The sequence below is a fragment of the Melanerpes formicivorus genome, unplaced genomic scaffold, assembly GCF_026170545.1.
Source record: "Melanerpes formicivorus ecotype bairdi unplaced genomic scaffold, bMelFor1.0.p_v2 SCAF_5, whole genome shotgun sequence".
NCBI classification, from domain to species: domain Eukaryota; kingdom Metazoa; phylum Chordata; class Aves; order Piciformes; family Picidae; genus Melanerpes; species Melanerpes formicivorus.
Genome location: NW_027142357.1, coordinates 23633185 through 23660723, shown reverse-complemented (window position 1 = coordinate 23660723; position 27539 = coordinate 23633185). Strand labels below are relative to the sequence as shown.

The 27539-nt window shown below is 39.7% G+C and overlaps 1 protein-coding gene across 1 annotated transcript in view; it reads right to left on the bottom strand.

Annotated features, from left to right (window-relative positions):
• Nucleotides 1–26990, bottom strand: part of DPP4 (dipeptidyl peptidase 4) — a 42455-nt gene extending 15465 nt beyond the window's left edge. Inside the window, exons 1-18 of the mRNA XM_068138765.1 lie at nt 26654–26990; nt 26312–26396; nt 16290–16388; nt 15641–15735; nt 15450–15524; nt 13469–13521; nt 13289–13361; nt 12088–12208; nt 11525–11685; nt 9535–9638; nt 6039–6174; nt 5840–5884; nt 3556–3660; nt 3383–3450; nt 3170–3223; nt 2632–2756; nt 1629–1676; nt 1043–1141 (exon numbers count right to left, since the gene is read on the bottom strand). Of these exons, the coding sequence (XP_067994866.1) occupies nt 1043–1141; nt 1629–1676; nt 2632–2756; nt 3170–3223; nt 3383–3450; nt 3556–3660; nt 5840–5884; nt 6039–6174; nt 9535–9638; nt 11525–11685; nt 12088–12208; nt 13289–13361; nt 13469–13521; nt 15450–15524; nt 15641–15735; nt 16290–16388; nt 26312–26396; nt 26654–26659 (1552 nt within the window). The 5' untranslated portion in view covers nt 26660–26990. The remainder of the gene's footprint in view (nt 1–1042; nt 1142–1628; nt 1677–2631; nt 2757–3169; nt 3224–3382; nt 3451–3555; nt 3661–5839; nt 5885–6038; nt 6175–9534; nt 9639–11524; nt 11686–12087; nt 12209–13288; nt 13362–13468; nt 13522–15449; nt 15525–15640; nt 15736–16289; nt 16389–26311; nt 26397–26653) is intronic.
• Nucleotides 26991–27539: the final 549 nt, after the last annotated feature.

Below are 27539 nucleotides of genomic sequence, written 5' to 3'. Positions count from 1 at the left end.
CCCGAAGAACATCTTTAAACCTCCATCTTGCCTGGAAGTTTTCATCTTTAGCCCTAGTAAAATTGTGTCAGAAATAAAAGACAGAAAAAACACGGATAACAAGAGTTATTACATAAATAAAGTAACAGCAGAAAGAGGAAGGCATCAAAAAGAACAGTTAACAATGTCTGACAGCACTCGATACTGTCTGTAAAATCTAATTCCATTAAGAATACCCTTGATACTTCATTTTATCAAGAGGAAGTTTGGCATGAAAAGGTAGTATAAAAGGCTGGAGCAAGAACAGTTAGACAGGTACCAGGCCTCCCACTGACAGTTTTCCTGATGTTCCTCAGCCTAGGAGCACACCAAGCAAGCTTCTGTACACAGACACACAAATTCAGAGAAGCGCCACTAGGCAAGGCATTAGTCATTCATTTTCTAGCATTTTGTTCCCGTCTGTATTCAGAGGTTTACATAGTCCTGGAGGGTGAACATGCTTTCAAGAATGTGACTGTTCAGCACAAATATTCCCCTACACAAAATAGGACAAACTTCTTGAAAACTAGCCTAAATAATTTTGCAATTTTTTCCACTTAGATTCTGTTTTTGTAATAAAAACTTCTCCACCGTCCCAACTCCCTAGCACAATCCAAAGGGACTTGCATCTGTAGATTAAGATTTAATAGAATTTAGGATTTTATTTGAATTCAATAATGTTTACAAGCTTTTTGCCCTACTCCTGTTCCTCTTATTTATTTATTTAAAGGGACTTCTTTTTTTCAGGTAATTATCTAGGGAAAAAATGGAGTTAAGCCACTTCATGATGAAAATATCAAGGTATCACACTAAGAAAAAAAATAATATTTTAGATAATTTCATGGTTTTTAGGAAAAAAACCACCACACATAATGTTTGAATGTCCAAATAACCATACATATAATGTGCAGAATCATTTCAATAGCCCTACTATAATCACTTTTTCTGTCATACTTTTCAGAAGACAACCTTGCAGCACTTGGTGAAAGAGGGAGAGAATGGTAAAATGTATCTTTGAACTTACTGTATCCAGCTACACTAATGAAGTCAATTATTTTTGAAGGCATCTGAATCTCTTTCAATGCGTTTTCCAGTTCAGTATTATTTTCCAAGTACCTGAGGACTGAATAACAGAGTTAGCAAGAGTCAAAGATTAAACACACTAATTTCAAATGCACTGCTCTTAATTATGAACAACTTTAAAAATTCAGTCTGAGATGATGGCAACCTACATTGCAGTCTTAGTTTACTGCAGTTTTTGTTTTCCCTCTCTGATTCAATGTTTACGATATAGTTTTCCTTCAGTACTTTAGTAACCAAAAAACTGGTTTCCCTGTTTTTCATCTAAATGCAATTTCAGAAAAGCTGAACAATTATCCTGTAAATAAGTCATACATTACTCACTGTTTTCTAGCACAATGTAAAACATTAAATACACTATGAATAAATGTATGCCACGCTATTCCTCTAGTTAACTATACTAATTATCTGAAATAAAATCTAGCCTTTATAACTGACACTGTAATTATTATATTAAGCAATGAGAACAAAATTAAACTTACAGTGCACTTTTCTACCAACACAAAGTATATTTTAAGACAGTTCTGTACCTTGATCATCACTGCTTCTGTGCAGAGTAGACATGGGCAGGCCAGGACCTGTTAAAAGAGCACAAAACCTTCATGTTTGCATGCTGTCTCAAAACGTGGCCTTTGTAAAGTAATTGGAAGTGGGTGACTAGTCATAAAAAGTCAGAAGTCATTTCCCCCTAGTCTGCACAAGCTGGAATTTATTTAATAGGGCTCAAACTCAAGCCACAAGACCTTGTTAAATATTCAGACTGTCTCACAGATGAACCATGTGACTGTGAGGTAACTAAGAATTCATTAGCAAAGCTTGCCCATTGGTTGTGGATCCTGGTTTGGAAATCAGTAAGCCTTGTCATGGAGACCACAACAGTCTTCTTCAAATAACTGTTTTTACAACCTGCCAGAAAATTCCCTCTCTGCTGTCCTTCTAGCTCATAGATCAAGTAAAATTTTGGCATCTTAAAAATCAACATATATACCAATTTAAGGAAAATTTTATAGGTGGTTTTATTTTTTCCTCACCCCTTGATTCATTTATCCTTTTTACTATCTAGCACAAGCACTTACAGATCAGAGACAGACTGCTGTACCCTCGCTTAACTCATGATAAATGTTTCAGTCTCAGGATTTTTTTTAACAGTACTATTAATTTTCCCATTCTATCTATATTCTCACATATACACCAGTCCACTTTACCCAGCCTATGGCTCCCAGAGCTTCCAAGTGCCTTCTACAGACAGAGCTTCCCATGTAGCACTGGAGGAGATGCACAGTGGACAGGAGTATTTTGCAGCTCTCTTGGGTCCACTGATGGCTTACAGTCTCAAATTTTATCTTTGTAATTTTTGTCAAGGTGCTTTAGAGCCTAGGAGGGAATATGTTTTTCTGCTGCCAATGCATTTATCCAACAATATCAACACATGGTGTTGTTATGCAGCGCGTATCAAGATCTTGACGAAATGAACTTTCCCACCCAACAAATCAGTGAGTCATGCTTATGTCAATTAATTCCGGATATACTCACCATGACAGTCTAGCTGATAATACTGTGCGTCTTTGCTGAAGGACACAGAATAATATTGGCATCTTTCTTGATTCAGATCACAGCTAACACATTTAATAGAATTTGGACTGCTTTCCAAGAGCACTCTGCAAAATAGATGAGATTCATCTCAGAGATGAAAGACTTTACCTAAGCTATGCTACACAAATGTGTGCTTTTAAAATAAGATGACCAAATGAAATGTGCTAAAACTCGGGAGTAATGCTTTAAAAATTAAGAGAAAAGAGAGTTCAATTAATATTGGAATCATGTCATAGCATCAATTATAATCTCAGAAAGCCTGACAGGTCTCCTTTGGGGGTTTGTTGCTTGCCCTTTATTAATGAAGTATACAGAAAAAAAATTAGTTATTTTTAAAGTTTATATTCTTACACTGATTTTCATTCAGTAGCTTATATTGGATACCACATCAGACTGTGAGCATGCTAATCTTTTATTCTATGATGCTTTTTCTTAAAAGTTACTTTTTCATTAATACTGCAGGAAAAAATAATCTTACTTATAAAGATTTCTTCCTCCTGGCTTTCCATCCTTTTCATTACTAATGTAGTATCTACAAAAGCAAAACATATTGGTTACATTACAGTAGTTAAAGGTTTATCTTACATGTTTACAAAAGATTTTTAATGAGTTAAATGACACCTTCTCCCTGTTCCTCCTCTTTGCTTACATAGACCCTTGTTAGAATCAATAGTGTAATTACAATACTTACAAAAAGCTACTGGTTACAGCTGCTATGCTGATTACTTCCCATCTTCCTGCAGTAATAGGAATTGGAGCCTGGAGAGGGAGGGTGAAGGGCAAAGTTAAAAGCAAAATGTGAAGCTCGTCAATCACTAGAAGAAACTCAAGTCAGCAGTGACTGTCGTACACCTTATTGCTTACCTGTGAGCCATTTATGTAATGGATGTGCTTGTAACCTTCACTATTGCTGAACACTTTGTAGTAGGTAGCATTGTCAGGTGCAAAGAGAGGGACAGATGGCTGGAACTTGAACATAAGAGATGTCTATTAAACCAAACAACAAAACTCCAAAACCAAAACGATAAATTTAGGTGTGGTATCTCTAAACAGGCCAGTACCTGACCACTCTTTCCATGAAAAAATATTTCCTAATGTCCAGAAAACATGCTGCTTTCCAAGGGGAAATTTTACTATTAAGTAGATGATTAAAAACCACCAAAGAACTCAAACTAGAATTTTATTTTCATGAGGGAACTATCTATTTATCAATTGGGAGTAATGGAAATAAATGGATTCCTTTTCTTTACTGTCATTTGCATGTGCTCCACATGGTAGAAAGAAAAACAGAGGAAAGAAATAGAGCCAAATGAAACAGAATTGTCTCCATGATGTATGTCCAAAACAATGCAATTACCTGTGAGATGCTATACCCATTTTTTTTTAAATGGAAAGTGAAACCGAAAGATGAAGTGACTTTCCCAATGTCACTCAGTGAGCAATAACAGAACTTTAGTCTTCCAAGCCCAAGTGCTTCAGACAATCACTCCTTCTTCCCTAGCAGTATTTGTACAAAAGAACAACCTGGCAAATATTTTGCTAGCTTCTGCCGTATCACAACTTGCTTTTTCAAAGTGTGACTTGCCTTCAACTCAACTGGCAAGCTCTAACTCAGCTCATGACCTGGGAGCCTTATGCAGTAACACAGGCTGTTGTAAGCATTCTTAGGTTAAGCATAATTTCATCTCTATTAAAAAACAAACCAACCAACAAAAAAAAAAAAAAAACACAACCAAAAATACTATAGATATACAGAGAACTTCATGTCTATTTTACACACATACATAATTTACTCAAGTTGGCACATAACCTTATGTGAATTGTATATATCTTTTCTATCCCTTCTTCAACCCTCCCTACTTTCTACTCCCTTCTCAAATCCAAGAATCCTTCAGAGAGATTATCTTTTTCTTCCAACAGCTCCTAGGATGTGGGTTGTCTCTTTAAAAGAAACAAAAAAACCAACAACCTAGTTTAATGGCACAGACTTGCATTTTGCCCTCTCATTTTGCACAACTGTTTACAAAGTCTGCAGCTTGATCATCACATTGTCTAATTGTGAAGCCTTTGCTGCAGAGAAGCAAAATGTGTCAGCGTTAAGGCCTTCCTTTCCATATCAAATTTGACAGCAGGTGGGCTGATCTCTCATCTTCATACTGCGGATGATTTCATCCCTGCTGTTGCCTCCCTCTTTGCATTTCTTTAAACTTTCATTTTTGACTTCAAAAGTGAATTAGTGACTAAAGCATAATCAGTGTGTGGAAAATGCGGGAGTGGAAAGTGTACTCTGTGTTCTCATCAAAAACTCTGAAACTCATTTCTCCCTCCAAGTCTGAACTTTTGCATCCCTGCTTCACTTCCCCCAGATCTTCTGTGTAGTTCATTAGGTGCCTACTCTACACCATGTACCAAAGGACTGAGAGGCAGCTTGGAAAGCTTTATCCAGACAGTGGCGACTGGTTTGGCAGAAGCATACGAAAATTTTAATCTGGTCAGCTACACACATCTTGCCTCCACTTCTCTCCAATGGATTGGGGGTGGGGAGGAGGAAAATAAATCAATAAAACCCCTCAAGTTGAACCGGGAATGGTTTATTGCAAGCTGAAGCACTAAAAATTACTCTTGTCCTCTATGCCTTTCCTCCAATACAACTCAAAGGTTACAGGATCTACTTCTTAATACATTTTATCCCCTCGATTATTCCGGAGATGGCAGGAAGACTGGAGCACAGCCAAGCCAGCATGGCTGTCAACTCCCCCAGAACAAAGGGAATTCTGAATCCTGGCTTCTGCACACCCTTACCTAACACTACTGAAGAAGCAGGTCAGAATTAAAAGGAGCCTGGAAGGAGTACACTGCTTTTTGGCAAGCCGAACATGATGGATGGGTTACGGAGGATGCAGTTACAGCTCCAGCCCGTGCTGCGCTGTCAGCCCAGCCTGAGAGTTCAGAACCCCAAACCCACACAAAAGCTCAAAGCCAGGAGCAATGTGGCACAGCAGCTCCATTTGAATGTTTTTTCCCTACCCATGTAAAATGCAACAAGTGAATGGATGAGACCTGCACACAAGAGGCAATGCAACCAGTGACATTTTCGTAATAATCAGACCTGCATAGCATGTAGCTGTTTTAGAAATTGAACACTCACTCTGCCAATCCAGCCAGTTGTACTTTGTTCTGTAAATTGTTTCTCCTAAGAAAGAAAAAAAAACACAAGTATTTTTTCAACAGTTATGTTTATTTTGCATCAGGCTATTTTTCTAGAGAGATAAATATACAGGCATATTCTATCCCTTTCTAGTTTCATCTGTCAAGCATTGTGCCTCTCCCATCTCTTTTTTTCTTACCTGTGGACATGACCACTTTCCAGTAGCATTTTCAAAATCACAAACTGTGAGGACTGAAAAGTTCTGAATCCTTCTGAGCCACTGCAGACAGATCCTGTCATCTGTCACCCATGTGACAACACTCAAGTAATGATCTCTGAAAACAGCAATAGCATTAGATACTTAAAATCCTCTCTGTAATAGCATACTATACAATAGCATTCAGCATTTCACTGAATGAGACTCATCTGGCTATCTTCATTTCAATCTAGACTTCAACAATAAACAATGAAGCAAACTTAATTAAGCCATTTTTTGTCAGTTGTTTTTGCAACTAGTAGATGTCTTGGTTATCTTCATTCATACAATAAAGAATTAGACGATTTGTACATACTCACTTCCAGAGAGACTGCAATTAAATTATAACTACCCTCTAATACATAAAGAAACAGCTATTCCAGATGATTCATAAATCTTGTACTGTAGACATTTAGAGGAAATTCTTCTGAATAGTAAGTTATAGGGGTCTTAGGATCTTGGAATTTTATTCTTAGCTGCATGAAGTTGGTTGCTTGTAAGCACTCCCAGTGAGACATCTCTTTGTTCAATTTAGTACTTATTTCCATTAGTTAGAATGTAGAGATCATATCAAGAACAGACACTACTGTTTCAATATTTTACTTTCATCTTTAGGACATCAACTAGTTTACATGAAAAACAGGAGTATCTGGAAAAAAAATATTCATATTCCTTTGTATTAAAGTAAAGCACCACATAAATTTTAGTAGCTTTGTTTACCATTATGACCTGTTAGATGCACTTGTCTTTTCTTATTTTAGATCTCTCCTATCTCCTAGAAGCTTTAGGAACTAAAATAAAACAAACCTCCCCTCCAAGGCAAGTATACATTTTTAACTGGAATTTGCACATTTGACTTAGTTCCAAGTTCATGTTCCCTTTTCCCCAAAGTTAGTTAACAAAAAATGTGTGGGAAGTTTTGTGATGAAAGCGAGTATCTGTATGATCATTGCGGGAGGGGTGAGAGGAAAGGAAGGGAAAAGAAAGAAAAATGAGAAAGAAACTGCTACAATTAAAGTGGATGGACCAAAAACATATGCTTAGTGGTCACCAACTACTTTCAGATTGATTCTATATTGCAGTCTAGAAATCACAATTGAAAAAGACATATTTTACATTCATATTTGACTAGAAGTTGGTAGGTCATTTAACTGTTACTCTCCCTCTCTTAGGCCAATAATATAATAAAAGCACTTTGCAGGATCTTGTGTCGAAAAAAATAATAGAGAAACTGCCATTGTTTATGTAACTGAAATAGTTGGTTCCTTTATTTTGTAAAAGGGGAATTAGCCTCTCATTTTTTGTTCCTCTAAAGTAAGGGAAGTTAACAATTATGGAGACATCATCCATCAAACTGAACAGTACAAGGAAAACCCCAAAATGTTTTTATTTATTATGCTGTTATTATAATATTTTAAAGTTATTATAGAGACTAAGAATGCACCTTCAAGTTTTCAGCAATCCATGAAATGTTAGCTAAGCTGCAATTAACTCAAATATAGAATACAGTAGTTTCGCACTGCCCTTCCTCATTCGCTGCTAAGAAGGAATATTCCTGTGATCACTGTCTGGAGTTCCCTAATTTGAAGGCAACTTATTTTTAGGACAGATTATTTCAGTTGAGAAACATCCATTGCTTTCATCTTCCTGTTAGCCAACAGGAACTGCCTGTATCCACGATGTTCAACGTGGTCTTTAAATACTGCATGAATTTCGTGCTGATCATTCATGCAAAAAGTGCCAGGTTTCATCTACCATCTTATGTGGCAAAGCAATGCCATTCCAGGTTTTGGCAGGTTTCCTTGCCAAATAATAAAACTTTTCCTCTGAAACAGAAAGGTGTTGTGCCCCCCTGTGCAACAAGCTCCAGATAGTGCTGCAATAGGCAACCATTTGCAGGGACACAGCCCCTCAAAATGCCTACCCAGGTGGGTGGGGTGAGGTATGCCACCAATTCATATTTGATTTTACTCAGAATTTAGCTCCAAGGAAGTATAAATATACATACTGTGCAAATATTCATTACTTTGTGCTTCAAGGAGCAAAACCAACCTACAGCAACACTGCACATCATTATCATCTGCCTTTTCCTACTCATGTACTTTTGCTCTTGCAAAATCCTGAGTCTTGTTCTGGCCACCCCAGCATTTGCAGGATGGATCTCTTGGCTGTTGGGAGAAAGCGTGAATTTCAATCCTTGCACTCCACTCATCAGTCAAGACTTGCCTGACTTATCTTTGTATTAATCCCAGTTGTTACACAGTTTACATTCAAGTAAAAACGGATCAACTTCATGTACCTCAGGGCAGACGGGTACAAGGCTGGAAGGCAGATAGTGGTTATTTTCCCCCAGGTCACATACAGCAATGGTAAAATGCAACTCTTAAGACAGCACAGATATTAACCAGAACTGACCAAAATATACAGGGCTTTTAATTCCAAGCACGTAAAACCATGGAGAAAACCAGCACACAACAGCTATACAAATTCTAGCTATGGCAGTGTTAGTGTAGAGCAAGGAGAACGGAAGATAGACTGAAAACCCTCGCCTACCTCAGTTCACACAGAAATGTTATTTACACTGTGGTGAGGACTGAAACGGGATACCACTGATATTCCAGTTTTAGCTTTTTGGCTATCATGTACAAAAGCTGCTCTTATGCACTAGCTAACAGACCTCTTGTTTTTTTCTGAAGTTTATCAGTATAATCCGTGCTTCCATACCCATCACATTTGTATGTGCAAACCTCTAAAAAATCTCCACAGTACCGTTATGAAGAAAAAACCAACCTCCAGCATCTGGGATACAAAATTCTGTGTGCATGCATTTTTCATCAATTTAGCTGCTCTTCAAAAAATACATGTATATCATGTTGTGCATTTCAAGTGGCATTTTGAGAAGTGTAATTTTCCATTTACTGTAAAGGGTGATGGTTTTTACCATGTTTTCAAATAAAAGAAACATTTAAAGTATAAATATGAAGACAACCATGATCCATAATATCTTGCCTTAACAAGGAGTCTCTTTCCAATGAAATCAAATCTTCAGTTACCATTAATGTTCTGATTAGGTTTTGTTGTGGCTTTTTGTTCTCTTCCCCCTTCCCCCTGTGAACTGGAATACATATAATTTGATTATACCAAAACTTGTTCATATTAAAGTTGTACTGTGAAATGACTTCACCATAGTTAGACTCCACTGAATGTGATGAGCCAAGAACTTGTCACATTCTGAATATAACATACATGGAATATGCCATCTATATATAATCACTAGGAGGATAATCTCTGTGCAGATTTTCTCTGGTAGATCTTGTTGCTACCAGAGCTACATGACTGGGGAATATTGCCATATACACTGAACACAGGGTGGTCACACACAAAAGCTCCTCCTCTCCTGCCAACAGAAACAAGCAAGCATGTAACCATAATTTCTTACCCTGATATTATTTCTTCAGGTGGAAAAATCTCAGTAGAGCTGAAGTTAGAAGACAATCTAGTATCCACAATAAACAACTGCACAGTTGGATTTGTAGCTCCTGCCTAAAAATAACATTTTTCATTGTACTTTTGAAGAGAATATTCTTAGTGAAATAAGTGTTTGAAATTATAGACGTAGAAATTACCAGAGTCAGGTAGAATTAGTCTATTTCAAATATGTCAAAAGCCAAGCTCTTAACTGCAGTTCTTAAGATTGATAAATAAAGTTTACTTTGTTTTGGATTTGGTTTTATTAATTTTATTTTATATGGAAGTCTTAGTTATGTGTTTCTAGGTAAGAAATACTGCTACATTTGTAATAATTTTTAACTACACAGGGCTTGCAGTAAACACAGCAGTATTTGACCATATCTTGTCCCACATGCAACACATGGTACCTAAAAATTTACCCAGTCTACTGCTAACCAACAGAAAAGTGCTTCTTCATGGGAACTGATACCTTACATTAAGTAATCATGTAATAGCTGCCTGTATCACAATCAAAGTTGTGACTTCAGCACATAAACCCCATTATTTTTGATGTAGTGCTACTGATGGCAATATAACTGTGCCCATAAAGACTTCTCTAGTAGACAGCTAGCCAAGTCCTCTTCATAACTGTTAGGCAGCTGTAGCTGACCCATCTCCAGAAGTCAGTAATACTCCGAACAAAATAGCTTTCTTATAAAAGATGCAATATAAATTGTCAGTTCATTGCACACCTATGTTTCTTCACCAGAGCCACACTCAGGGCAGAGCATCAGTGACCCATCTGGGGGAGACCTCCAAGGGAACAGGCAAAGGTCATGTGCTCCTGAAGCTCTGGGAAGTGCAAGCTATGACCACAAGTGCTGCAGAGAAAACTGAACTTGGCATAAAGAGGACCAGAGAGTAGCTTTTACACCAGATAAACAACTATCAGTTGAGCGATCACTTGGCTGTATCAGCTGTTCTGCTCCAGTTAATCAAAGAACTGAAAATATCTTTCTGAGCTGAACAGACCAATGTGGGGGAAAATACAGGTGCCTCAACTCAACACAGAATATAAAACCCAAATGATGAACAAAGAACTGAAGAAAGTGATTGACATGAGATGGTTTCAACCCATTTATTCCTTCCCAGCAATGGGGATGCCCAGCACTGTGATGGTAAGAATGCTATGGAGACTAGCAATGAGAACCACATTTGCACTGTGATTCAGCAGTATAGTAGTTGTACTCCAAGTGTAATTTGTACTTCTATTGAGTCTTATGTGCATTGCTGCACCACTCTGCTAAATCAAAATCCTATGTAATGTCAAATAACTTCACACAGGTAAAATCTGCATTATACAAGAATCTTTCCACTTGTGGAGTATCTGAAAGAGCCTGTTTGAAGTAGATTGGACTCTGACTCATGCTGTATAGCCCAGTGGCAACTGTGCCACAAGCAGTGGGAACAAAGTCACGTGGAGAGGAAGAAGAAGGAGCTGCCTGCAGTAAATGCTTCATTGTGACAGCTCAAGCTCAGCAAGCTTTCGATGTAGGCAAAGATTATGAGATTCCTCCCCTTCACCCCAACATAGGAAGCACCCAACAACTAAAAATGCTACACTAGATGAAGAGATTCCATTATGAATACCATGCACACCTCTAACACAATCCGCATTTGTATTAACTTAAATTTCCCAAGAGCTTTTATATCTCAATACCTACTTGCCACCTCAAAATTTTCTGATGCAAGAATAATAGCTTAAACTGGGTTTTGGGCTTTTGTTTTTTTCCCCCCTTTCTTTCTCCTGGAAATAATAAAATACTTTAACATTGCCAGATGCTGTTGACTTCAGAAAGAGTAATCACAGCAAGCTGTTGAGGAGAGACAGACAATATTTTCATTAGCAGGAACTGATTAAATGAGATTACTCTCTTAATGAAACTGCAGAACAACCATGTTTAATAAATAACACAGACCTTGGGATACGGGATTTTAATGGTCTTTGGATACTGCAAGGTGTCCTCAGAATAAAATGAATACTCTATAACAGGAACTTCTGTATCATTAAATGTTGCATATGCCACAAAACTGCCATTTGGAGACCACCACAGAGCAGAATGGGTGCCAAACATTTCCTCTGAAAGACATGCAAATGCATTAAGTTACAATTGGTAAGTTGGCTCCTCCATCCTAGGTACTGTTCTCATTAGTTTTTAATATTTCTTTTTTTCAGTTCAAGTTCAGATGCCAAAGTGCTGACTGTTCCTTGGAGTTCTGAAATGATACATCATCTCAATACTTATAATTCACACACAATGATTTCCAGTCAGGCACTACAAATTAGGTGAACACATTTCCGTTCTTAGATCCTCACACTACCCAGGTATTAAACTCAAGCAAGGATGCATGCTTCTGTTAAAATATAGACTTAGATGACTTTTCATGATAAAAAATTAAATAACAGATATTAAAAAAATAATTACAGCTTAAAAAAAAAAAATTACATCATATTGCAAAGTAAAATATGCTTGGCAGTTACCTTCATAAACCCAATCTGGTATTCCATTGAAGATTTTATTTTCTTCTCCATTTTCAGTGATTTGCACAGGTTCTGATGTTGGTGAAGCTTTCATATAAACATTATTATTCCAAACATATGCCTGCCAAACATCATTGTGATTGCAATTACTGTTAGAGCAAAACCTACTTCCTTTGCCTCATCTACTGGGAAATTTACTTTTCTATCAAATGGAAAGAACTATCTTTGAAAGTTGCCATTTCACCAAGCATCACTGATACTTAACAAACTTGAATTACTAAGTTCAGGCAAAAGACCAATCCACTATGATAAATTACACGATTATCAAGTTTTGAAAATCTTGCTATTCATTTTCTGCTGAGATACAAGCTTATTTTCCTTCATTAGGAGTTGTTTTTCACTGATTTGTCTTTCAAAGAAAACTGTCAGTACTGTGGTAAAATACTGATGGGAGTCTCAGCAGTAGATCTGCAAAGATGGTGCATTTCTTCAGTGATGCTCAGAACTCCTCTGGATTTTGACATCTACTGTCTCTTTAATCACCCCTACTTTTTCCTGTCCAGAAACTGAACAGTTTTATTCCAGAGCTCTTTTCAAGATTCTTTGCTTCTGTTATTGGGCTTTACAATCCTTACATGAAATGCAGAAAGAATAAACAAACACCACATTTTCCAGGGATAGCTCTTTAATCAGATTCAGCACTCACCGTAGGGAATGCACAAGCCTTGCAAACAGTGGCTTAGGATTGGAGAGAAGGAAGAAAAGGGCAGTGAGAAGGAGTACAAGAGCGATTTTGATCTCTGATCCCCATCCATTAAATAAAACTTCCACTGGTTACAGTGTAATTAGGAGATAAAAATCACAGTGATGAGCAAGTTAACAATTCTAATCCTGTTGCTTTTGAAAGGGATGAGCTACTGTCTGCAACTGTAAAAACTATGAAGTTCCGGAGTATTTGTTCATTTTGTAACTACTGGGACCACTACTGCTTTCAGGAATGCATTTTCACTGAAGAACAAAACAAAACAAAACAAGGAGAGAGATTTTGGAGTCTTTCCAGCAGCAGCAGTCAATTTGAAAACTATTTGAGCTACTTTATCTAGAAGTGGGAAAGTCCCCAAATCTCAAGTGTACAGACCATGTGAGCTTCCATGTCCTATGTACAAAATTGACTGTTGAAGTTTCACTTGTATTTACTAACCAGTTTGTGACCAACAGGTGACCAGGATATATATTGTGTATCGTTATGTAGTAGTTTGGTATCTAAGATAGAGCTGGAAAAAAAAACACAAACAAAATGCAGCTAAGAGAAATCAGTGAAATATTATTTAACTGCAAAATAATGTTAAAACTACACCTTGTAGTCACAAAAATTACTGACCTGCTATTGAAATCATAGATGTAATATGAAGCTGTATAGGAATGTCTCCACAACTGTAAAAGAATTATTTTAGTATGAAGAAAATAAATTTCACCAGGATTCATGTCTCTTAGCTTGAATTACCTCTGAAACCCTCCTCAAACTTTTGCTTAGGACAGAAACAACACAATGAACATACACAGGTAACAAATCTCTGCATGGTTGAAGAAAAGACTGAAGAACTTCCACCACTCTGGGGTCATCACTTAAATACTACAACAAAGGCCACTGACTAGGTACAAAGATACAGAGTCCAGAGATGCTGCAGATTCTCTGAAAGTCTTGTAGCTACATGGCAGGCTATCATAGCTATGCACAGTTAATCCTCCTCCTTCTGCCTCACTGGCACACTTGATGTTTTCTGTCTCATTTTCCATGCTGTATCATTTAACTTGGCATCTTACTGTTTAGTAGTCCTCAGAAATCCCTGCAATATTTCTGTAGCAGTTCCTTTACTTTCAGGGTGACCTATTCCCATTTATATTATCACAGAAATAAACCCTTTCTCTCAGAAACCTCCCTCTTGAAGTTTGCATCACACTGTGGGCTCTTACAGAGAGAAAGCTGCTGATGATAATGCAGTCACATTTGAATGTGCCCACTATGTGAGGCCGAAGAGGTTTGATTCAGCCCACGGTGCTGACGTGTTACAATAATGCTACCTTCTATGATGGTGTGCATGAAGATCTAAAACAACAACTTAGTGCTACACAACCAGATGGCTATTACATAAGAAGTGTCTACATCCTTATGAATCATTTTCTGACTGTTTTCTCGCAATAAAGATTAATAATAACATAACTCTCTACCACACTATTATATAAAGGTTAAAAGATCTTGCTCCTGCATTGAAATAAAATTCACTCATGACTGCAACAAATAGAATACTATAGAGTAATAAACCATATGTAGAGGGGATGTCCAGGATGGCTGGAAAAATATAAGGAATTCTGTGGCTACCAATGATGCAATGGAAAGTCAAGTAATTCTGAACAACTTAAAGAGCTAAAGGGTAAGTAGCTTAGTAGCACCTAGCAAGGAAACTAGAACTAAAAAAAAAAAAAGATGGCTGCATGCATGGCTGGCACAGTGCGAGACACATGACAGAGCTCAGTGACACTAGGCTCAAGTATTGGGACACCGCACAAGTCAACACTCAGCTTTTTACAAACAAAACACAGCTCTCTAGGAAAAGGAAAAAAACCAAATACCAACAACCAAAACCAAAGTTACTGGCTTCTTCATGCACACATGGTAGGGCAAATTACTGACTTTGTTATGTTTCTCTGACTCCTCAACTGGCACAAAGAGCCAGGTTTTCATGTCACCTGGCATAAATGTAGGTTGACCTCTGCTGGATGGTTTAGCATGAAGCCAGGGTGAGGCATTATGCTGGAAGTTTTCCATGTGTTTGCTGACAGTAGGGAACTAGGACACCCAAGTCCACTCCAAGTACAAGAGGACAGTCTTCTCTTGTAAACTCATGCTGCTTTTCTTTTATTTGGCTTATATTCCTGTATCTTAACACCACAACATAACAATCACATGCATACTATGTATGTACAAGTGTATGTATACAAGTGTGCCTACTCATCACTTCTCCTTACCCACAAAACTCCTTAGACAGTCATGCCTATCTACTCTTCTAGCTTGTCTTCCCAGAGGAACAATCCTTCCCCACTCTCTTTGTGATATTTTTCCATCCACTTTTTATCCAGCATTTCTCAGGTGGTCCTATTTCTTCTGCCAAGCTCACAGACTTTATCAGTCTCTCTTCTCCTCCTCCTGCCTGTTCAACTTCACTGTTCCCCTGCAGACATCCATCTCATTCATCCATCTTCCTGCATCTGTGTCATATTATCTTAGTCTTTCAGCTGTTCACAGACCCTTATTTCCCAGTTTCACCCTCAGAGAAGAAAAACCAAAACAACTGCATTTGTACCTTTGTATACTTGTACTGCAGAAGTGCAAACCTTTGGTCAGGAGACAATATAGCTGTGGTTGCCTTGTACTGATCCTGTGAACAAAGTGCAGAAAGGGAACACAATAAGCACTGATCCCAGAGAAACACACTGAACAAGATATTAAATTCAATACCTTTCCCAAAGTTTGCATATATATAAGTCAACATACTAATATTGTCTTTGCCAAGACTACTGAGGAGGTTCCATTGTTAGCGTTGACACGTAGGATGTCTCCATCAGCTGTTTTGTGAAGATACTGATTTCCTAGAAGAAGAGAGTTACTAATACACAATAAGTAAAGGCAACAGTTACTTCCCCCCCGCCTCACATTTTTAAGTAGGAAATTTACAAATCTGATCAATGTTGTGTTTCCCACTTCTGTAATGACAGGATGCTTACAGCAAAAGAACATTCACAAAATGCAGTCTTGGGGCTCACAGCCTCCGCCTTCCGGCATGTCTTTCCCTTGGGGCACTACGCATACTCAACAGGAAAAGTGTCCTATATCCTCCTGTTCCCCGATAGCCTGATGCACAGGAAGCTGACACACTTCAGAGGATAAACGTGCTTTTACAAAACAGCATAGAAGTACGTATGCTCTTCTAGCAGTAGAATACAGCTTGCCAGACATGCAAACAAAAGAGAAAGGCATAAAAGAAATCCCAACTCTTTGAGGTATGACTTTTCCTATAATGGCATGATTTAAAAAAGTAATTACTGTATCCTGCAAAAAAGATATTTATCTCAGCATTAAGATATGTGTGTAATCAAGGTAGAACATTTTCTTGATGTTCATGATCTATGTAGAAATTAATTACCTGAAATCCATTGCAAATCGTATGTTCTGTAGTTATAGTCATTGTTCAAGTAATTCTGCAGAGTGTATGTACTTCGTGAATCAGGCTCAGATGTACTTTCTGAAAGAAATAGAAGAGAGCTGTGGATATTGTTGCTAATTGTTCCGCTCCAGCTTCTTAACCTGACCACTACAATAAATGAGGTTTTGTTGCTGGTTAGTGATGTGTTTTAGCTAACCAGCTCTAGCAGTGAGAAGGCACTAAAGCTTTACTGCAAAACAAAGCCAGCAAATATAAAATAAAGAACTATGTGTGAGATCACTCAGTAAACTCATATAAAAATTACAGAGGCTTTATCGCTGCTGTTATTTTTCTTCAAGATACAGGAGTGCTGTATTTTGAGTAAATGAAAATACCTTCTCAATAGTGATAAAAATAAACAGAAGACCTCTGGCCCCCTTATCTCAGAGATTTGAAGAGGTTTATCTTAGTGCTTTTTCCTCCTATGCTCATTCTGGGAACTTCAATGCAGAGCCCTGATAGCTAGTATTTGCATCAAGTATCAATTGTGGGGTGGACCATGGAAAGCAGAGACATATACTGATGTTTGAAAGTGGTAGACTGGCAACATCTTCCAGAGGAATGAAATGTGGCATACATGTGATTAGATGTACAGACCTTGAAAGATACCCTGAAACTAAAGTAGCTGCTGCATTCTATCACATATTCTGCAATAGGGCTGTTCCTGATCATGAATCCTTCAACTGTGAATCATCTGCTTATCATTAAACTGAAATGTCAGAAATGTCTCAAATAAAGAAACCTGATGAGCAATAAAACTTTCAAGGAAGGTCAAATTTAAAAAAAAAGTAATTAAATCACAAATGCTTACTGATAAGCTCATAATGAAATAACTGGTTAAACATTTAACCCTCTTTTGATAAGTTTTTCACCAAGATATTTAATGTTTACTGCAGCATTACTGTTTTGAGTGCAAAATTAAAGGCATGTAACTGGATTACTATGAAAAGACTAAGGGAAACTTTGAACCCAATTAAGGTAATGAGTTAGTTGGGTCACCACTCTAGCACACTGAAGTCAACTTCTAAGAAAAATACTTCTGGCTGCAGTGCACAACCTACTCTTTACAAAGTCTGAATTTTAATGACAATTTCTAAACTCAGGTGTGCACTCCCCTTCCAGCTTCCTCACTTGCCTTTTTCTTTTTTTTTTTTTTCCTTTTATTTTAATGTCAACCTGAAAACTACCCTCCTACAAATCTACACAGTCTAGAAGGGAAACAATTTTTATTTCCACTGGCTATATCATTCCTTTTTTGTTACTATCAGTACAAATGTAAAGATCTAAGATAAAAACAATTGATAAAGACATTTCAGTACAGATGTGATGATTCATCAACCAAAATAATAACCTGCCTTTATGAATTCTGAGAGTCCCAGTCTTTTACATGCACTCTTTTCCTTCATTATGCTGAGTGTGAAGTCCTTGGGACGCATACACACACAGAAAGGCACCTCACAGGTTGTCTTTCTGCAGATTAAACACATGTGACATCGAAAACACAAGAGAAAGATACCAGCTATTACAGTGGCACTCTTATTTCCAAGCAATAAGCACATTGCATATAGACAGCACAGACTGTATGGCCAGTTGCTGCAGTAAATCAAGAGCAATAGCCAACAATTTTAGTCTAAGGTTAAAAAAATTGCTTCCTCAATTTCATCCAAAATTTGACTGTTCAAAAAATCTACTACTCTAGATTTCTTGCTCATGAAGTTTCTTTGAGAGTATTAATTTCTTGTTAATTATTCCACAGTAAATGAATATTTAATTTGATGAACGATGAACAAGTGTGCATTTGATATTCATGCACAGTTCTCTAGTTGGGAATATCACTTTTCTCCTTCCTAATTGAGTGTTAGGGGCTTCAGGAAGCAATAAAATTCTCTCTTGGAAAAGGAGGAGCAATTTAAAACAGGTGGCTGAAAAACAGGTTTAGGGACTTTTCCAAACTGATGAATGCTTTTCCCCCTGGTGACACACATATTTTGCTGAGGTCTCATTACTAAAAATCAGGCCGCTATTAAGATTTGTTGGCTGTGTATAAAATTAAATTTCATTTCCTGTCAACACCTTCCACATAGTAAGTGAATATGAAAACATAACACCAGGCTGTACGAGTACAGTCATAAAAGTTCCAGTTGAAGTATTTTCTTAATTTGTGAGATAGGCCACTACCAGGATATTTTTACTTATCTACATTACGGCACTGACCACAGACTCAACATACACTGAATTCTGCATTTTGGTTCTTCTTGTTCTGATTGCATTTGCAAAGAATGGTCAAACAGGTATATTTTGACAAAATAAAATAGTTGTTGACATTCAAGACCATTTTACTGTCTTTAAAAACTGGACAGAGGTAAATGTATGTTCTTGTTTTAGCAGAATGGCTGAGAAAGCTTAATTTTTTTGTCATTTTTATTTTTTGACTATTCAAAATACAAACTTATTTTTCTAAATTCCAAATGACTAGCTGTTCATTGCTACCCTATTCTCACCCTCAGCAGTATATATATAATTTCCACTGTCATAATGATATACTGAAAATATTTATATCATAATACCTTTGTTACAACAGCAAAAACTTATGTAAGATTTTGTAAGTAAGTCCTTCTAGGAAGAAGGCTCTTAACCTTTTATGTAACTGGTACACATAAGAAGTTGAAAAACAATTTTGCTTCAACTTTGGGGTTATTTTTTCTATGTGTCACTCTCACAACAAAAATTGAGTCTGTTTCTGTAGGTGTAAGGTGTAAACAAGAAGTTAACTATCACAGAATCACAGAATATATCTGGTTGGAAGAGACCTCAAAAACCATCATGTCCAACCTTTAACCCAGCACTTGAAGGATCGACACTAAACCATGCCTGTAAGCACCCGGTCTACATACTGCTTGTACACCCCCAGGAATGGTGACTCCACCACTGCCCTGGGCAGACTATTCCAATGTTTGACAAACCTTTCAGGAGAAAAAAGTATTTCCTAATATCCAGCCCAAACCTCTGCTGACACAGATTGAAACCATTTCCCCTAGTCCTGTTGCTTGTCATCAAGGAGAAGAGGCTGGCCCCCTCCTAGCTCCAACCTCCCTTCAGATAGTTGTAGAAAGTGATAAGGTCACCCTTCAGCCTCCTCCTCTCCAGACACTCCCAGCTTCCTCAGACATAGGTGCCATGTTCCAGGCCTTTTATGAGCCTTTTTGCCCTTCTTTAGATATACTCCAGCACCTTGAAATCCTTCCTCTAGTGAGGAGCTGAGAACTGACCACAATATTCAAGACATGGCCTTGTCAGTGCTAAGTACACTTTTTTGGCCACGTGGACACATTGCTCACATATTCAGTCAACTATCAATCAATACCCCCAGGTCCCTCTCCAAGTTGCAGCTTTCCACCCACACATCCCCAAGTCTGTATCTTACCATGGGGCTGTTGTGACCCAGGAGCAGAACCTGGCACTTAACCTTGTTGAACTTCATACAATAAGCCTTGGCCCATTGGTCTAACCTGTCCAGACCCCACTGTAAGGCTTCCCTACCCTCTGGCAGATCAACTCAGCTACCCACCTTGGTGTCATCTGCAAACTTATTAAAGGTGCACTCAATCGTCTCATTCAGATCACTGATAAAAATATCAAAGAGAACAGGCCTCTGTTCTGAACCCTTGGGAGCACCACTAGTGACTGGGTGCGAGCCAGATTTAACTCCATTCACCATCACTCTTTGGGTCTGGACATCCAGTTTTTAATCCAGTGCAGAGTGCACTTATCCAAGCCTTGTGCCATGAATTTCTGAAGGAGAATGCTGTGGGAGACAGTGTCAAAAGCTTTACTAAAGTCCAGGTAGACAATGTCCATGGCCCTTACCTCATGCACTAAGCAGGTTAGCTTATGATAGAAGATAGAATAGAGTAGACCAGACCAGACCAGGTTGAAAGAGACCTTCAAGATCATCGTGTCCAACCTATCATCTGACACCACCATGCAACCAAGCACCCTATCAAGTCTCCTCCAGAACACCTCCAGTGATGGTGACTCCACCACCTCCTCAGGCAGCCATTCCAATGGGCAATCACTCTCTCTGTGAAGAACTTCCTCCTAACCTCCAGCCTAAACCTCCCCTGGCATAGCTTGAGATTGTGTCCTCTTGTTCTGGTGCTGGTTGCCTGGGAGAAGAGACCAACCTCTGCCTGTCTACAACCTCCCTTAAGGTAGTTGTAGACAGCAATAAGGTCACCCCTGAGTCTCCTTTTCTCCAGGCTAAGCAGTCCCAGCTCCCTCAGTCTCTCCTCATAGGGCTTGTGTTCCAAACCCCTCACCAGCTTTGTTGCCCTTCACTGGACACCGTCCAGCAGTTCAACATCTTTCCCAAACTGAGGGGCAGAATGACCTCCCTGCTCCTGCTGGCCACACAGATCAGATGAGTCAGACAGTATCTATCTTTCATAAACCCATTCTGACTGGGCCTGATCTTGTTTGGGTTGTCTTCTATGTGCCATGTGATGCAAGGTTTATTGTATGACATACCACCATGCCAAAAATCAAAAGTTGTTGACCAATTTTTAAATTTTTTTTTTTAGATCATCTAGTCCAACCCCCCTGCCAGAGCAGGATCCTTTACAGTAGGTCACACAGGAACATGTCCAGGCAGGTTGAATGTCTCCAGAGAAGGAGACTCCACAACCTTTCTGGGCAGCCTGTTACAGAGTTTTGTCACCCTCACAGGGAAAAAGTTTTTCCTGATGTTCACATGGAACCTCCTATGCTCCAGCTTGCACCCACTGCCCTTTGTCCTATCACTACACATCACTGAGAAGAGTACTGTATTGTTTATTCTTATGTATTTTTCTATAGTCCCTCTTCCCCAGTGTGAAGGCACATTTTACTAATTTCTACATGCAATAAAAAAGAGCAAGAAATTATGTAACCAACTTAAAAAAAAGATGGAAAACTATAAAGCCAGTAATAACGGAAGCTTTACTGCATGTTCACCACTGCCAAGAGAGATCAGAAGAGCCACAAGGGAAGGACAGGTACAACCATGACACTCAGCAATAATGAGAAAGAAAGGGATAGAGAAATGGTTTAAAAAAAACCAACGTAAAATCAGAATAGGTGAATGAGTATTGCCCTTCTTAAGTGACAGCAGAACGAGAATGATCTGCAATCTAAGAATGTAATTTAGGAGAAGTGAGAGAGATGCAAGAAGGGAAACCTGACTGATTCTACTGTTAGTCAGAAAAGGAAGTGAAATTTCAGTTTATTTTTTCCAAATCTCCTTCCCTGTTTCTTTTCCAATGTGTATAAGAAAAGCACTCACAAATCTTCCCCCTCTACACTCAAGTCTCCAGTCACTGCTCAAGATCTGTGACATTTAGAGCATGGAAATGGATTACCAGCAAAGAAGAAAGTAAAAATTACTCTGCTGTGTCAGCCCAAAGGTTCACTTAACCCATAACTCTATCTGATACCCTGTGGCTGATATTGGACATCCAGTAGAGACCACAACCAACAATTGAGTGCTGTGACACCTCCCAGGGCAGCTCACCCTCTGAGGCTGAAGAGATTTCCTCAGAGGGAGGTAATAACTTTTTTAATCAATAGCTTTGGTGTCCCTCTCAAATTTGCCCCATCTCATACAAAGCAAGGAAATAAAAATAGCAGAAGTATCCTACAAATGGCAAACCACTGCTGGTAAAGTCTTTTTATATTACACTACCCAACACTTGAGTTAAGGTAGATAACGGAGTTAAATGACAATTACAGAAATCAAAGACATATAGCAGGAAAACATTTCCATTCTCTATCTCTTCACTAGCTAGCAAAGTAATATATCCACACATAACCTGAAGACTACAAGGATCCTGTAATGCAGAGTAAGATACATGAATACCTGAGGAAAAGAGAATAGTTAGAACAGCAAGACTCAAGCCAAAAGACTCTGGTCAGACAGCTCTAGAGCACACTCACAACAAGGCAGTTAAGCTGCTGTATCTCCCACACAACCTGGGAGAGAATTTCAGCCATGATTGTGATTCAAGTCCTTCGAAGCAAAATTAATGGACTTAACTACTGGTCACCATTTCTGTAATGGTTCTCAAAAAAAAAAAAAAAAAAAAAAAAAAATCAGAGCCAAGATTCTTATCTAAAACTTTTTTTTGTTTGTTTTTTAAATCAAGATTCAAAGGTCAATTTCTGATCCACAGATTTAAATCCCCTTACAGATTTTCTAGGTTTCTCCCTAACACACATAAAGCTAATGCATTTGAGAAACCACAGTATCACAGTATCACAGTATCACTTAGGTTGGAAAGGACCTCGAGGATCATCGAGTCCAACCTGACACCGCAGACCCCATGACTAGACCATGGCACCAAGTGCCACGTCCAATCTCCCCTTGAACGCCTCCAGGGTCGATGACTCAACCACCTCCCTGGGCAACCCATTCCAATGCCGAATGACTCGCTCGGTGAAGAACTTCCTCCTCACCTCGAGTCTGAACCTCCCCTGGCGCAGCTTGAGACTGTGTCCCCTTGTTCTGGTGCTGGTTGCCTGGGAGAAGAGGCCAACTCCCTCCTGGCTACAACCACCCTTCAGGTAGTTGTAGAGGGCAATAAGGTCACCCCTGAGCCTCCTCTTCTCCAGGCTAAACAATCCCAGCTCCCTCAGCCTCTCCTCATAGGGCTTGTGTTCAAGGCCTCTCACCAGCCTTGTTGCCCTTCTCTGGACACGCTCAAGTGTCTCAATGTCCTTCTTAAACCAGAATAATACAGGTCCCCTTCTTCCCAAGAGAACTGTGACAAATCTCAGCTGCCAGATTCATTCATCTTGTAGCATGGGTCTTCCAATACAATGGTTGTATATCAGACAGAAGCCTCTCATCTCTCACACATACTGTTTAGTTGCAAGCAGGGTGTTGACACTGGCAATAGATACTCCTCCACATTACTCAGTCACAAATTTGCTTAGTTCAGGACAGAATGCAGGGAGGATAAACAGAGGAAGACTGTAGATAGGACTATCCCAAACAGAACAATGATGAGAGCTACTCAGAGATTTTCAGTTATACATTAACATGGCTGTGAGGAAGATCTGCAACCTCACCTCTCTCGAGTCCTTGAAGCATGAAGCTGTCTCAGCAATCACAACATTCTTCAACTTCAAATTCAGGATGACAACACACATTTATTGGACTTCTGCTGCCACTAACCCTTATCTCTTTTTATGGTGGCATTCTACCAGCCACTAGTAATATCCAACACATCAGTTAGGCATCTGACTAACAAAGTACCCTCAGGCGCACTAAGGTCATAAAATTCCCCAGCTTCCACTGTGTTTTTCCTGCCTCTTCTCAGCATATTTCTATCAAAAGACCACAGAAGCCCCCACACAGTATTGTTTAACCACGATAGTGATAAGACTTTTTATTTAATTAATATCTCACCACTGCAGAATTAATACTACTGAGTGAAGGAACCAGGTTTATGATCAGACAGTTACACAGATCACCCTGCTCCCTCTCTCCCCACTAGAACAATGTTTCAGTCCGTCCTTTGCATGAAAAACTATAAAAGGAAAGAATGGACAAAGCATAAGTAAACGGGTAAGCAAACCATGAGTAGACAGACTGCAGTTTTACAGAGATACACCTTAGGAGCAACCATTTACTACTGTAGGGGCTTGAATAGCCCCTCAAAGCATTACACTGCTGTCATCAACAGACTTCAAATACAAGCCATAAGGCTGTTTTAAGACTAAACTGTTTGATGCAAGTATCTCTATGTAGTTATTAAATATAAGGTAGCAAAATAAAGAGTGGGTATACACAATAGGCAGTGGGTATAAATGGAAGCATAGGATTTGTATACACTTCTGTCTGAAGACTATCAAAGTATATAGTGAAGGGCTGCACCCAAAATTAGGGAACCCTTTGGGGAACTTAAATCTGCAGTATTTGCCTGTGCCCAATGGCTGTAAGAGAAGGAATAGAGGTTTCACTTGCCAGGCCTACACTCCAGTCAACAAGCCAGAACTCTGAAGTGGCAAAATTTCACAACTTTTCACAGCACTGAAGCCCATTTATCCAACTAATTCTATGATGCATGACTTCTAAGCATACGAAATGAAACAACATTGAGAAGCACAGGCCAAAGGCAAGAACTAAGTTATCTCTGTATATCAATAATCACTCCCTGCACAATGCTTGAACTACTGGGATGAAATAAAGACTTGATTACAATTACAGTGACTTTTATCAGGCCAGACTTTGATTTCACAGTCACAGTAATGTGAGTTACTTCTCCACCTCACCACCCCTCAATTTTGCTACTTTTCATTTTGTACTCAGGCCAGCACCTGTATACCTCCAAGAGACATCCTCAGCTGATTTGCATGCCCTCAGGTCATTCATAAAAGTCATAGCATACTGTCAGCAACTAAGTGCTCTAATCTCTAAAGGAGTAATTTTATGTGCACCACCTGTACACCCTCAGCTAACAGTAAACATTTGGTTATTACACTTTAGTCAAAAACTCAAAAGCACCCTGCAGGCCCTGAACTATAGTGGCTGTTATACTGACATCACTGCTGGCCTGCTTTGGGAAGAGACAAGAATTGAAGTTTTTTAAGTGGGACCTCTCCATCTCAATCCTTATTTTATCCAAGGGGATCTACTGAACTACCTGGGTATGCTAGGTAATTTTCCACACATTAATTTGAAACAACAGTAAAGAGATTGACATGCTGCCCTACTCTTTTACAACCAAAATAACACAAGCCAAGGCTGACAGCATAGTGATATTCTGTGTGTCATCCAACAGAAGTGTTTCTATTTACTATAGAACTCAATGATGGATTCTGAATTGCAGCCACTTCCACAGCAAAAGGATTTCTATGTTACAGCTTATGAAAGAAGAAAATCCATTTGATTTTCAGTAAGACAGAGCATTGGCATTCAGGCAGACGAGCACAAATTCTTCAGTGGAGTTCAGGCCTGCATACTGAATTCTTTCACTAGGTGTTATGCCTGCACACATGCATCTGGTAAGTTAACGAGACCCTTTCTCATGCTCTTACCAACTTCTTAAACTAAGAGTATTTTCTGTCACATCAAAAATCTGTTTTTTTCTTTTTCTTTTTTTTTTTTTTTGAGATAAGTGGCAAAAAGCTGCCCAGAAATAAGAGTCCGCATCCACTGATGCTGTGATTCTGATACCTGGACTTTGAAAATATGCCCAACAGAACTTTCTGTGCACATAACCAACTGCCATCTTGATTTATGAACACATTGTCAAGATCAACACACACATCTTCACGTTTCTCAAGATACACATCACAAACGGAAGACAATCAAAGGCCCAGTCTAGCAAACCGTTTCCTCAGAGTCTGCAGTACTGAATTCTACCTGCCATAACTGCTCAGCTGTTAAACCAAAGCGCACAAAACCCAAATTAGCCTGCTGTCCTCCTATCTTGACGCAATGCCTTGCTAGATGAAGATATAACCGTATTTCACATTACCATCCAGTACAAGGACAACTTGGAAAGCACAAACAGATCAGAGTCCAAAAATGCATTCCCTCTGCAGCTGTGCAGCACATATCATCTCACTCAATACTGTTAACAAAAGTTGTGCAAACAAAGAAAATCAGAGGGAATATACTCTTACCCCTCCATACACCCTAGAAAACTGATTATTGTGCTACTGCTTCTACAGCCTTCGGCTGCAATGGGAAACGAAAACTTTGAAAACGATAATGCTTGTAGCTGGTCTTTTCCCAACTCCCACCCAGGGAACCCTCTTCCCTAAAGCACTAACTTTCAGCAAAAACTTCGATCACCGCTGCAGCGGGCGTCGAGGCCACGGAGCCCCCGCTCCCCCGAGCCCGGCAAGACACAGCCCCGGCGGCTGCAGGGTGTCCGCCCCGCCGCCCTACCTCCCCTCGGGCCCCGCCGGGGACTTACTGCCGGTGAGCAGAGCCAGGGGTACAGCGATGATCGTGACGATGACGGCGACGCCCAGGATCCCCAGCAGCCACTTCAGAAAAGTCTGTAAGGCGAAGACCCGTGAGGTGGCAGCGGCGGGCGCCCACGGCTCGCGAACCCTGCCGCCCACGGCTCGCGAACCCTGCCGCCCACGGCTCGCGAACCCTGCCGCCCACGGCTCGCGAACCCTGCCGCCCACGGCTCGCGAACCCTGCCGCCCACGGCTCGCGAACCCTGCCGCCCACGGCTCGCGAACCCTGCCGCCCACGGCTCGCGAACCCTGCCGCCCACGCGCTCTCCCTCCCTTCGTCCCTAGCCCACCTGCATGGCGCAGCAGGGGTGGCGGAGCAGAGCAGCGAGGCGGGCACCGGCCGAGAGACGCGAAGCTGCCGCTCCTCCTGTTGCCGGGCTCGCCCTGTGCGGCGCGCGGGGCGGGCCGGGGCGGCTGCTAGCGCTTGTAGGAAGCGAGCAGCGGTAAGCACCGGGTGATCTGTGCGGGACTGGAACTTCCCTGCTGGCTTTACAGCCTTGCCTGGTGGTTTTGAGCTGCGGTTTCTCTTTCAGCTCAAACGCTTGGAGCGCGGTGACACAGCAGCACGTTTAAGAGGAGGGATCTTTGACACCGAAAGGCTTTCTATGGGAAATCAGATAAGAGCCATATAGAGGTCCCAGACGCTAATGGCAAAGTTCCTAACGCTTTGATAACACCAGCGCTTCTTGTAAAGTTTCTGCTCTTTGAACTTCTTTCTCCTGATAAAGTTGCAGGAAGGGCTTACTGGCACTGGCTCTTGACCTGTAAAGCAAAACTATGAAGCATTTGATTGCTTAATAAGCCGAGCATCACCAAGAAGTCAGAAAGTTGTGGGGGTTTCTGCAGTTATTTTAAAGGAAAAATTGTAGCCTCAAAAAACTTAATTATTGAGTGGTGTGGTCTTCTTAGCTTTTTTCCCTCCTCTATTTTCAGAATATTAGCATGTGTATTCTGAGAGAGAGGAGAGGTGTATTTTACAGCTCAAGAAATGGAACAGAAAAATCTCAAATTCTTCTTTGACCTGTGGTCAAAAAAATAATTGCAATGGTTGTGCTTCTGGTGCTTTCTTTTATTGTCTTTGTGATAGCCTGAGACTTTAAAAGTTGCTCCAGCTAAAGATTTCAAATTACTTCATATCGTGGTGTTCTTTTGAAATCAAATAATTATTAATGTGAT